The 12,722-nt window shown below is 49.3% G+C and overlaps 4 protein-coding genes across 4 annotated transcripts; all 4 read right to left on the bottom strand.

Moving 5' to 3' along the window:
- Positions 1 to 1,190: 1,190 nt before the first annotated feature.
- Positions 1,191 to 1,511, bottom strand: J3458_009138 (uncharacterized protein; the record flags this gene model as incomplete). Its single annotated transcript, XM_066119601.1, has 1 exon — positions 1,191 to 1,511. The coding sequence occupies one exon, from the start codon at positions 1,509 to 1,511 to the stop codon at positions 1,191 to 1,193; it is 321 nt and encodes a 106-aa protein (XP_065975397.1).
- A 2,943-nt stretch (positions 1,512 to 4,454) lies between these two features.
- On the bottom strand, positions 4,455 to 5,590 carry J3458_009137 (uncharacterized protein). The gene is made up of 2 exons (XM_066119600.1): positions 5,079 to 5,590; positions 4,455 to 4,995 (listed from the first exon to the last, which is right to left on the bottom strand). Exon 2 carries the CDS (start codon positions 4,970 to 4,972, stop codon positions 4,577 to 4,579), a length of 396 nt encoding a protein of 131 aa, XP_065975396.1. The 5' UTR covers positions 4,973 to 4,995; positions 5,079 to 5,590; the 3' UTR covers positions 4,455 to 4,576.
- Positions 5,591 to 7,972: 2,382 nt separating this feature from the next.
- J3458_009136 (uncharacterized protein) lies at positions 7,973 to 8,972 on the bottom strand (the record flags this gene model as incomplete). The annotated part of the gene is made up of 2 exons (XM_066119599.1): positions 7,973 to 8,709; positions 8,813 to 8,972. The coding sequence occupies 2 exons, from the start codon at positions 8,970 to 8,972 to the stop codon at positions 7,973 to 7,975; spliced, it is 897 nt and encodes a 298-aa protein (XP_065975395.1).
- A 1,857-nt stretch (positions 8,973 to 10,829) lies between these two features.
- On the bottom strand, positions 10,830 to 11,327 carry J3458_009135 (uncharacterized protein; the record flags this gene model as incomplete). The annotated part of the gene is made up of 1 exon (XM_007813513.2): positions 10,830 to 11,327. One exon carries the CDS (start codon positions 11,325 to 11,327, stop codon positions 10,830 to 10,832), a length of 498 nt encoding a protein of 165 aa, XP_007811704.1.
- Positions 11,328 to 12,722: the final 1,395 nt, after the last annotated feature.

Genomic DNA, 12,722 nt, shown 5'->3' with positions numbered 1-12,722 from the left:
CTGAACTGGCTCCTACCTCCTTCTATCTTTTGCCTCTGCCACTAGGTACTGGCGACGTGGACCTTGTCTACTCGTGTATGGGACCGACGTTTTGGAGGAAGGGCAAAGGGACGCAGCCACGCCCGCACATCTGGCTGGAGGCTATTCGCCTATTCCCCGTACCGAGGAGACCATACCAGATTTTTTTTTTTTTTCCTTTTTTCTGTGTGCGAACCGGGAAGAGTACACGACGTCTGCTAGCTGTAGCACAACACAACCTCAGATCGCCTCTTATGAGCGAATTTCTTGCATGCTCGACAGCATCGACCAAAGAATCCGCAGAACGGTCCGTCAGATGCGAGACCCCTCTACGTCCAGACTTGACCATGGCTCAATCCAAAGCTGTCCTGATACAATCCCTGTCCTAGACACCTCAACTATCCGACTGGCGTCCACTTGGGCTCGCACCTTGAGCATCTCCGGGTCTTGCAGGTGGTCCGGTCCCTTGCTCACCACTTGTCGCTGCCCTCCAATATTTTACTACTTTCAAAGCCCACCGGAGGACGCCCTGTAGTAGCCCTCCCGCTGTTCCCGTTTTTGGCTGATGAGCTGGCAATGCAGGTGAGTAGTTGATCAAGCATAGGCGTTGGATCCCATATGAGCCCATTTTCATTGAATCCGCGAGAGAAGCGTCAAACCGTAAATGACGAGGCCGACAAAGACGCCTGGGAAATGAATCCGCCAGTGGCATGTCATCGGATGATGGGCATCTTTCACATGCCTTTGCTAGTTGTTGTCTTCCTGACATCGTCGTCAATGTGACGTTCCCTTAATGCGACCAGGGTCACGTCCCTTGTTGTGTGGCATCGCACGGAGTATTTGGCTTTATATGAGCCACCACGTACGCACAAAACGGCTTTGGTCCGAATCAGCTGCTGCCCCGTCGGAATAGGAATGGGGATACATATTCTACACAGGCCGTCTGTTTTGGCTTATTCCCCCGTAAGACCGCAGACCTGCGTGGTGACATGGGGTGTAGACCGCAGCGGTAGGTCCGTTAGGTGTTTGATGTATTTCGCAACAGGGCAATGACTTGCTGGTTATGAACGAGCATGTCTAATCCCATTCTAGGCGGCGGTGGTGTATGAATACCAACCCGGAGCGACCATGTCCACACTTCGAGTGTTTGGTCAGGACGGCCGTGTGAAACGCTACATCCATCTTACTCTGGAGCTTCCAACGGAACAAAACACTCTGATTCTGATCCTGTTTGGACTGATGTCCTGCCGGGTGCGCGGGATTTGGCCCTCCAGCCCGAGACAAGCACAAAAAAGGTGTACGGCTCGGCGGTAGACGTCTCTCCTCTGAGCTAGCAAGACTTTCCCGCCGAGAACAAAGTCCGTGATGTGGAATGATGGAAAAAGCAAACGCTGCCGATCATCTGCAAGTCGGCATGATAGGAGTGCCACGAGATCAATAGACTCAACAGAAGGAACAAATCTAGCATTTCTTCCGTTTCTCATGGGCCCCATTAAATCCCGCTGCCGTGAATTCTTGGGCTATAATTCCATGCTACGATGGGAATGGGGCAAAAGTGTAGAAACCTTGATAATATTAAAGTTTCCTGCACAATAAATGCACATGCCTCTGGGTGACCTCTACATTTGCATCCTCTACTGACAACTCTTAAACTGCAGAAGAAAACGTAAAATATAATTGACTAGACCGGATACCTAGCTATCATATAATATACTTATTGATAAATGAATGTTTTTGTAACATAAATCCTACTACTACACTATATTTGATATTTCATAAATAAAAGCCTTTTATTGTACTATTCGTAGCAAAATGTGCTATGCAAAGAGATGAGTTCTAGTCTGCGTGACACTCACGAAAATGATTTATATAGCCACACCAGGCAATGAAACTCTGACACATGAAACACATGAACTAGGGAGCTCAAGGTTCGTGTTTGAAATCACGCACCTTTTCGCTAGATATGAGGTTACCTCAGTTACTAGGAGACAGGGAGGAAGCCATGCACTGCAGTGCACGATGATGGATCAACGACTGAACCAAGGTCAGTGACAAGGCAAGGGACAGCAACCAAGCACGAGTCAGGAAACGATTGAGGATGAAGAACGAAGGCAATGGCGGATGAAGGGAGCCTGGAAGCAATGTCCCCTGGCGTGGTCGCCAAAGATAGGATTCGCAGCAAAACGGGTTGGCTGGAGGCCCCAAGTTCATTCTTGTGCGGGCACAGCCCAAAACTACCTATGAGTCTGGAATGCAGAGCAGAGTCCCTGCTGACGAGGGATAAAACACGGCAGGTGCAAACCTGCATTCGAGAGTGTAGCGTTCGGCGTGAGGCGATGGGAAACCCAGTGCCGCTTCTAGACGGTCGAGAAGGCAGAGACCAAGTTTAAAACTTCCCGGGGGAAATTGGCAGGCACATCCGTGTTATAACTCGATGACGGCATTTCGTCCTCGTCGAGAAAAGTTTCGAGGAACTCCTGGGTGTAAATGAGATGATGCGCATCTCCGGCCATGAGACTGGTTGAAATCTGATCTGGTTGGCAGATGAATCATGATGAGAGAAGACGCAAAAAGATCCCTCCTTGAACCACGTCTTTGGGCGCTTGAAAGCAGTTTCTTCTTCTCTACTCAAATTCACTCCTAGGTTGCTAATACGGTCATGCCTCCCCCCCGGGAAGTAGCGATAGTCACACCCAACTACTAGGTATCAAGTGTCTCAGAGCCCAGTCACTTCTTGTAGTTTACTAGGCATCTTGGAGTATGTTTGTACGTTAACGATTATACACCCTTGGTACCTTGTAATATACACTGGTATCCTACAGTATATGGATCCGGTTAATCAGATGCAGAAACTCGGTAATCTTGAGCCATCATCCCGGATATCGAGATGGAAAATCCACATGCAAAAGACTCTATGCATTGTTTAAAGTTCCCTCGTTTAAAGCGAAATAAGGAGCTGGACTTCCAAGAGCATGAGAGTCGCAACAGCTAGTGAACTAGTTATATCCTCACCCAAAATGCATCAACTGCCAAAAACGTTGCTCTCTCCTCACACCCTAATAACAGCCACGTTCGGTGTATCAAGAACCAAAAACTTCTTCTTCTTCTTCTTCTTTTTTTTTCTTCACAGAGTTTTGACCGCGGCAACAATATATTTGGTGAAAATGCCTGACTGCGATATTGCAATCATCTTGCAAGCCAACTCTGGCAGAATATATTTGCATATCGAGAAGTATACACCAGTATACTAAAGTACGGAGTATATTCACCTAAACGTGAGAGGTACCCAAAGTCAGTGTTACCATGCGCCTCGTATTACATGTCCACGAATGAAGCCGCTTCAATCACAATGTCGACTTCACTGCCCCTTCTGAGATTGACATTCATCGTGCTTGCACGACCCAAGGTTCAAAAAGTCGTGGTAATTACTGCGTATTCCAACACATCTTGTGTTCCAAGGCAAGGGTTTTCGTCTCGGATCTCCTTCATCGTGAATCTTCCACTAGTTGCTTCAGATCCCGTCGGGTGTCATGGCTGGAGCGCGTAGTACGGGGTACAGGGCGCAAAAGCTAGGTCATGATCTAATTAAATGCTTTTTACCTCCTACTATACGCGCTCAGAAGGCCTTGCGGACGTTTCTCTTATTCAAAATCAGGTTCGCATGAGAAATAGGGTCCAGGGTCAAAGCAATCTCATGTTAAAAAAGCACGGTGGAGAGAAGTTTATGCCATTATTACACGAGAAATGTCAAACAAGTATGGGGATAAGTTGGCAGCCTTGGATGAGAGTATAAATAAGGTGGGAAATCATGATAATGATGAAGAAGATAATCACAACGAGGATGATGATGATGATGATCCTGCCACTATGGATGTTGCATTTGACCATCGAGTCACGAAGTAAGGAGATCCAGCCATAGCTGCTCTTGGCCGAATATCCCCAATATCGGGCGCTCAGTGTGTCCTTCTACCATTTTGGTCCATGGATGTACGGATGTGACTACTGTTTGACCACAATCTTGCAATATAGTCTAATTTGATCCAGTAGATACTACTTATGCAAACCTTTCTTTGAAGAAAAGAACGGTCAAGACAAACGTCCGAGGATTCGCTCTATTCTAATATTCTTATGAGATGCAGTTTCTGGGATGAAAAAGCGTCTAATGCCATGTTGGGGTCGTCTTCTTATTGGGGCAGCAACACCCACTACCTCGTTACTAGGTAATCAACGTCGCTGTGAATCCGAAGCTTTTGATGGAGGAGCGTACCTTTCAAAGAGAAAATATGGCTGGAAGGCCTTTTGACTTACTAGGTAGGTACCCGAGGAGCTTAGTACCAAATTCTAACCCCCTAAGCAGTCCAGGGTCCAACGGTGTATCTCTTTCTACAAGCTTTTGAAGCATCCCGGCACAGCACCGTATCGAATTGTTGATGCGTCTTTTCCAGTGAGCTCTAGTAAGTAGTGGCAGGCGTATCGATCGAAAACGGTGGCCTATTGGTCACAATATTCGACAGATACATCGTTGGAGCCTTAACTGCTTTGAGAGCATACATGAAGGTCAGTCACCTGGCGAAGGCGCTAGCACCAAGTCTCGACGGAGCACACTTGCTCCAGTTACAGCATAGACCGCGGGTGTAAAGAACAAATACGCGCCCAAAAGGACTATCTTGGTCGGCGCGCTGCCGGATGATCCCATCTTGTGCCTTTGCACATGCTTACACAGTGCATCGCTTACCGTCCGGGTACATAACAAAGTGTTAAAAAAAAAAGGGAAAAAAGGAAAAAAAAAACACCGGAATGGCGCATATTGGACCGTGGTTCCAGAAGGTCCGCCAAGAAGTTTGCTTATTCGATTTTTCTTGTCGAAACTCTTGGCCAGCGGTCGACAAACTCGATGAGGAGTCAGTCCAACATCTGCCAAGCTCATGTCCAAGAAGTTGCTGTCTGCTATCATGGGGCCGAGACCGACTTCGCCTCCTTTTCTGTCAGCATCGTATGGCCTTGCCAATTGGACTACTTGGTGACATAACTAGTGGGAGGCAAAAAGCATTGCAACATACTATGTACCTGGCAATCGAGAGATGTACTATCTAAAGTATGTTAGTACACATGTATAACTTGTTAATAGGCAGATATATTTTGCCGTAGACTGTGCGTGTTTGCTGGCGTAGCATCTACAATATATGCAGAGTACTCGTAGCCAAGACTTCACATGGAGATTGATGTCGCCTTTCGACGATATTGTTGGTCGAGCGTTGCCGTTCTAGAGGGCGCGCATAGCCACGGTGACACCGGGCGAGCAAAGGCTGTGTTCGTGAATCATGGCCCCCTAGAGTCGTGGACCTGCAGGTTTAATTGAGATGGCGGAATACAACCTTGGTAACGTACACATGCATGTTTACATGTGGTTTGGAGGAGAGGCGGCAACAGGAGCCACACCCCACACCCTGAGCGTGTGAATATACCTGGTACGGCGCATCTCGTGCTGGGCTGGTCGGTGAGGTGATCGCCAGCTAAAGAGGAGCTAAACGAACAAGCTTTTTGGCCGGCCATGGTGCGAATGCCAATCTATGATCGCTACCTTTCTTTGAATGGGAAAGGCGAGAGCACCGTAGTAGCAAAACTAGCGGCCCTAGCCGTGAGTTTGGACGCAGGCAAGAAGTCCTCCTGATAGGCTCAAGGTAGTAGTGAGTAAAGTCGAAGTGAAGCTTGCCGATAAGCTTGTGGAGCAGTTTCATGCAACCGAACATGCATGGAAGGACTCGACCAACTCTAACCAGTGTCATCCACCCATCCATCATCCACCATTGCGTTTTCTGACGCAGTGCGACTCTTTAGGACGCGCCAGCTTCCCGGATGAAGCGGGGTTCAATTTCCATGTCGATGGCCCTCATATCCCACAACAGCAGTTACAGGCGTACAAAAGATGCAATGGTACTGCTTGGCGTCCAAGTCGAAGATACATGGGGAGTACTTGACGGCCGCGAGTCTTGACATAATGCATCTGAAAGGGGGCGTGTGCCGGAAGCTGGCAGATGAAAGCCTCGTTACTTCGATTCAACAAGGAAAGGAGAGAGAGAACAAGAGAAGCCCGAGAAAGGGGATGCTGCTTGCTTGACCGTCTTGGCATTTTGTTTTCCTCAATCTGTAAATTTAAACGGTAGTATTAGAGTCGCGACCGTTTTGCAGTGTATGCTGGACGGATGGGACATCCAGCCCGTGTGCCGAGACATGCCGAGTGAACAGACAACGCTGTCGGCATAGATGTCAGGTTTTTGTTTCCATCAAGATGAAGCACTGGTCAATTAGTAGGAGTTGTCTTCTGTGTGTTTGGCCATCGCGGCCACGATACCGCCGGCAAACACTCGGGGCAATGCGGCGGGGGAATTGCAGCGGACAAAAAAGACCTTTTGTCTCAGCCACGAAGTAGTAAGCCAGCAGCAGAGGCAACACCCGAGTGGCCATGCTGCAATCCATTCGGACAGTGAGCCGGTTTCCCCCCCCTTCTTCTGTTAAGCTTGTTTATCGCGGGGCGGACTGTTGGGCATCAATGCCATCGCAGACAAGCTCGAGCAACACGCATGGGCAGACGGAGCTTTTGCAAGACCGGAAGACGCTTCCGCGGAGGCTCAAGCAGGAGGCAACACGCAAAAGAAAGCATCGATTATTGCTCTGTACGGAGTAGTTGCCTCTTTGTTGGATTCGCCTATTTTGTACGACAGCGATTTTGTGCAACCCGCCTTGCTGAAGAAGTGCTGCTCAACCATGATGCAGACACATCGGTAGCATTTGGCGCCATCAAAAAATCGATGAATGAATGTCCCGTGTCGCCTTCACCGCAAACTGTTAGCCAGGCCAAAGAAAAAAAGACAAAGGACCCTCGGACTGATCTTGACGATACATTGCTCCGTAGAAACAACCAACTGCTCTGCAAATGCGTGGACGGGACCATAGCTGGCTTGGGAGTCTGCCCGCATCAATACTAGTTAGTTGACTGGCGAATGGACCATGGACGGCAAATCGGAATGCAAGGAAACTATGACATTTCTTAAACGATTAGCTGTTGCTGAGGTATGAGATGTATGTGTATGTTAGTTGGGATGGATCGTGGATGCGCCTGCCCCGGTGTCTGAAAGCTGCATATACTTTGCGTGCACTGACCATCTGTCAGGGCTGCTGTTCACCGAAAATGCTTGATCCGATGCGCGCGTATAGGTACAGTGTACGGAGTATACGTATAGGTACAATGTGCTGTGGTGTGCTGCGGAGAAGTGACTGTCGAGCTCTCTCATCCGGAGGCGAGGTCGCCATGTGCAGTATGTGCCCTTGCGTCGTGCGTTGTCAAATGTACGTACACAGGTATATATGTATGTCCGATTTAGTGTGGTGCAGATTCGCGAGGTGGCACGTAACGAGCATTATAGCCTGTGGCGGACTATATGTGCCGATCAAGGGGTACGCACTAATATACCGTAGTACGTTGTAGTATAAGAGCGCGATAGCCAGGTACCTGAACTGGTCATATCTACAACTCACGCTCTGTCCAAATGTTGCAAGTCAGAATATCGCTACGCCCCCAGTTTCCGTCAACGCATAGTATATGTATTGAATATACGCATATACAGATAATAGTGCGCCTTTAAGCGCTTCTTTGTCACGAATAATTAGAAACGGGGAAACCGGCATCATCATAGCGACCGACAGAAGTAATGCGTGTATTAACGGTCAATCTGCTTTTTAAAAAAAAATCCATAATAAAGAATTCATATCGCTGCCTAGGGGTATGTCACTGCGTACTCCTCAAATGAATGTAATCCCGCCGCTAGAAGAAAAGGAAACGCCCAATTCGTGTCGTTACTGAGAATCCAGTGTGCCGCACTTCCGTATAAAGACAAATCAGCACCCCTTTTTTGCTGAACTCGCTGTTCAGTCTCTGCACCTTCATGTACAGTGTCTAGGGCGACTGCCATTGCAGAATGGAAAAGTATAAAACCAATTCGTCATGATATACTTCGGGGAAAATCTCGTACGCATACGATGGCCAGTCTCCATCTTCTGCACCCGTCCTCAAGAAGAATTTCACGTACTCCCAGTATTCGGGGAACCAACCTGCTTCCTCCCAATCAACCAGCCCCACAGTCCTATCGTTGGACACGATGATGTTTCTGGGGCTCAAGTCCCCATGTGTAAAGACAATACGATGGCCATTCCTCTGTTGTCTGGTGAAGGCATCCCGAACCGGCCTCGGCGTGACATGTGATAAGTTTGATATCAGGTACTTGTTGAACTCGTCCTCCTTGACCAACGACGGGAAGTAGTGCGAGTGGCAGAGCCTCGAGTCCCGGAATTGGCCACCACTACAGGCACCCACCAATCTAGGGGGAGCCTGTAATGCACGCATGGTGGTGAGCATACTGCGGAGTTGGAGGGCAATGCTACGCTTCGTCAGAAGCGTCATGGTCCGCCATACTTCTGACAAGGGCCGCCCATCGACCTGGCTCATCTGAAGAACGTTGATGCCGCCGGGCTGGCTGTCGGTGGTGAGGATTTCGGGCACGGGCAGTCCTGCAAGAGCGGCAACTTGGATGGCTTCAGCTTCTTCGAGGGAAATGGTTTTGCCTGACTTGACGATGGTTTTGTCTGGGAAGAGGGTGACACTGCGATTCGAAGTGCTGTAGAGCAGGATGGAGCCTGTTTTGAACGAACTCGCTTGGTTAGAAATGACGGCGTATGAGAACTTGGAAACTTGAATATCTCAAAGAAATACGAGTTGTAAGCACAAAGGGTCTCGTACCATCTGATTCCGTGCCATGATTATCGTCGACTGTCGATGGTGAAGGCGCTGGTGCACTTTCATCCGACTGCCCCAGATATTTCCATACGACGTCGAAACTGCCCAGCAGTTTGAGCTCCGCACCAATCCCTACCACGGATTTCTCTTGCGTTACCATCATGGGAGATTGCACGGTGAAAGGGAGGTGTTTTGCGAATGGGGACGAGTTTGTGTGACTTTGTTGACACTGCGGCTGCGGCTGCGGCTGTGGCGCCGGTACCTTCAACGAGACAGCGTCGTCGAATACACGTTTGCTTCGGAGTTTTCCATTCCAAGAGGCGAAATAGAAAGGAAAGAAAGAAACGCAAAGCAAAGGAAGGGCTTCAGGCTCTGAAACTGTCAACTAGAGAACCTCAGAACCTCCATTTTCCCACCGAGGCAATTTCATTTTTATTTCTGAGCGGCGGGAATGGTCCTGACTTGCTCAGTCCTCGGTGAGGGGTTCCATCCACTTCTTATTACTGTTGATCCCTCCCCTCCCCTCTTCAGACTTGAGCACTTGAACGTGACATTGGTTTGCTTTTGTGTAGCAGGCAACCGCCCTTCGCAGGAGCATGGGATGTGACTGATCTCATGCACTGCCCGCTTCTGGCAAGCGTTGGGCGGTTTGGCAAATGGATGGACCATATTGACAGAGACCGCCATGACTACTCCGGCTCTCAGAGGTACGATGCTGCCGCAGAGTCCTCCTTACTGAGGGAGCATGGAGTGGTTCACGAGTACTCGGTCCCGATGGGGGGGCGACATTCCCGTGGGATGATTCAGAAATAACCCGGTCCGGACCATTCGGCCTGCCCCTGGTATGTACTTCCAAGGACAAGGGCCGGCTACCTGAGCCTCTTAATGGACCGTTGTCTTCACGCGGAACAGGTGCGTAGAGGCATAAGCCAACATGTCTTGATGCGCGTAAAGTGCTCGGGCCCAGGAGCGCCTCGTGTCTGTATTTGTGTGGCGATTTGTGTGATGATGAAAAATAGAGGACAAAAGGCCAAAGAGAAAAAAAAGACCCATAAGTAGAGCTCCTTGAAGGATGTTCTCCATCATCCTGGTCTGCCGAATGCCGACTGCTCGTTTCATGCTGCATGCCCTGCAGCACTATATTCTTCTTTGTCGATCTTGTCAATTCACATCAAACATTGCATATGCCGCCGACTACCACTGTGCCAAACCTCAAGGGTTGGCCCTGTGTCGATTGGTGGGAAGACGCAGCATCTTGAGAGCCACCTAATAAGAGTAAGAGTCCAGGCCTTCATGCACCTCTGTCATTATTGTTCTCGGACAAGGGTCCCAGCATATAACTGTAACAAAGGACCAGGTCAATCTCCACCTTTCTTTCATAGCATGAAACGAAATGGAAGCAAAAAATGTGCAAAGGCAAAGGGAACCACGACCAACAGGATGGAGGGAAAAAATAAAAAATAAAAAAAACCGAGTGCCTGTACCTTCAGTTCTGGGCACCCAAAAAACACAACAGCACATGAGATCAGTTTGCCCCCAACGCCATGTCCGCCTTGTGATGACTCCAACTCGCTCATGTTGCCGACCCAGACTCAACACATAAAATACCACACATACATACAACACATGCCACCCACCTTGATGACCCTTTGGCAGACTCCGCCACACGCTCTTTGTCTTGTGCGTTGTGATCGCTCAGGTCGTGCTCTCCCACATGATGACTTGCCAAATGCGGCTGTCGTGGAACGGAGCTCTGCCTACCAGTGGCTTTGTCGATCGATGGACCATTCAATCAGACAGCGACCGGGAATATTTTGGAGCAGGCGGAAAACAAACTGGGGATGTGAATCAAGCATGTAATAAGAAAAAGAATAAGAATAAGAAAGAAGACAAAACCCCCAAAAGACTCTCAAGACTCTGAAACCATGCATTTGTCTCGTAATTGCGTAGCGATTTAAATCGCAGTTGTAGATCATCTAGTAGCCGTAACAAGCTCCAGCACAGATCACAACCTTGGTGATTAGACGACGTCGGTGGTGCCATTGCTGCTGCTGCTGCTGCGGATATGGCCGTGATGCGTCTCCGGGAGCTCATCAGCCGAACCCTGAAGAACAGTCACAAGCATCTGCTCGAAGCCGTCATCCAGCTGCCTTCTGGTCAAGTGGCCTTTCGAGACCAGAAACGTAAGTGCTTCCCAGATCCACTGCTGGCCATTGAATTCGAGATTGTGGTTTTCGATGGGTACGTCGGTGAGGAGCTTGACCAACTCGCTGGCGGATAATTTGTCCGTCCTGCCAATGTAAATGAGCGGGAGGGCACTTCCGGTGCAGGTCGGATCCCAGTCTCTCTTGATCTCGAACTGGTAGTTGTGGATGGCGCGCTTCACGTGGAAATAATACTGGGATCCTCTTTCGCACGGAACGAACCAGAGGCCAATTCGTCGCTGGTGAGACGTGTCTTGGATGCTTCCGCGATGAACCACGATGTGCATTTGGAACTCTTGCTGGTGCCTGTCCATTTTTAAAGCATAGGCGGAGGCAGGTGTGCCGATGGATGGACAAAGGAGGGAGAGTGACGAGAGCAGAGCAGGCAAGAAGCAAAGGGAGAAGTAAAAGGCGCGGGTGAGATAGAGAGTGAGAGGAAGAGAGACAAAGTGGATGGAGAGGAAGAGAGAGGAGGAGAGGGACAGGAGAAGGAGAGAGACACACACAGAACGGGGACGGACGCAGAGGAAAAGAGCCTGGCTCGCGGATTGAACAAAAAAAAAATAGATGCTGCTGGCGAAGCTTGTTAGCGACCGGAGAGGGGGGGGAAAATCGGCTATATGTATATGCACATGAGGGAATTGAAGATGGACGCGATGCCGACTTTATTTTTAGTTTTTGTTTGTGGATTCTGATTGAGAAGGGTGGCAGTGATGGTAGCCGCCTGGGAGTATCGGTTTTGTCAGGAGCAGCTAATGCAGAGTATCATAGGGACTCAGGGCTTCATATCGTTGGCAGCATGGAGATTCGGCAATAGTTGGTTGGTGATAATATTTCCCCTACACGATGTTCGACGTTGGGAAGCTTGTTTGCCCTTTGGACATGACATTGTGCCACAGGATTGAGGGCATTCAAGCTCATTGAGGCTGGTGTCTTCCGGCGTGGTGCATCGCGTGTGTCCGTGTGTGTGTGTGTGTGTGTGTGTGAGTGTGCCCGTGTGTACGACCTTTATCGGTTTGTCTAGGAGGCTTTGATGAGACAAGTCATGCGCCACGTGGGCCGCATATGGACGCAGGCATCAAAGATGATATTGAAAAGCATATACGATACAACATGTTGCGGTGTTTGGATGGGAGGGGGGCCCTATTGGGGCGGCACATATTAGAGCATCAACGTGAGATGACGCTTGCTTGCCCAAGCCATAGACAGAGGGGCCGTTGATGAGCTTGGGAGACGGGCGGTGAAATATCTGGTATAATGTCCCATCACTACATGGCCTGACGAAAAGCATGAAATGGAGGCGTCCTTTGACGATGATGCATCGATGGTTGATACCCAAGTACAAGTGCGTGCATCGTCATGTTTGAATCCTCGCGCAGTCCTCGAGCAGCTAGATGGCTTTCCAAGTACCAAGTAATTACGCTCAACGTACTCCGTATTTCTTGACGAGCCAGGTCCACGACTGCCTCAGGCAGATACATAAGTAGTAAGCATCGGATCGGTAGGTATTTGGAGGCAGTAGGCAATTAGTGTCTGGTCTTTTTTTCGTCGTCTTCCTCTCGAATAGAGACAGAGAGAAGCTTACGGGGCAGTGATGTATCGATATGACTCTATGTACATACATACCTTGGGTACCTAGACCTAGGAAGTAGGTAACTACCTACCCTAGGTGCTAGGTAGGCGGAGGAATGGGCACAATGCAGGTTTTG

Source organism: Metarhizium acridum, assembly GCF_019434415.1.
Source record: "Metarhizium acridum strain ARSEF 324 chromosome Unknown scaffold_141, whole genome shotgun sequence".
In the NCBI taxonomy this organism is placed as follows: domain Eukaryota; kingdom Fungi; phylum Ascomycota; class Sordariomycetes; order Hypocreales; family Clavicipitaceae; genus Metarhizium; species Metarhizium acridum.
This window is presented reverse-complemented; position numbering and strand designations above follow the sequence as displayed.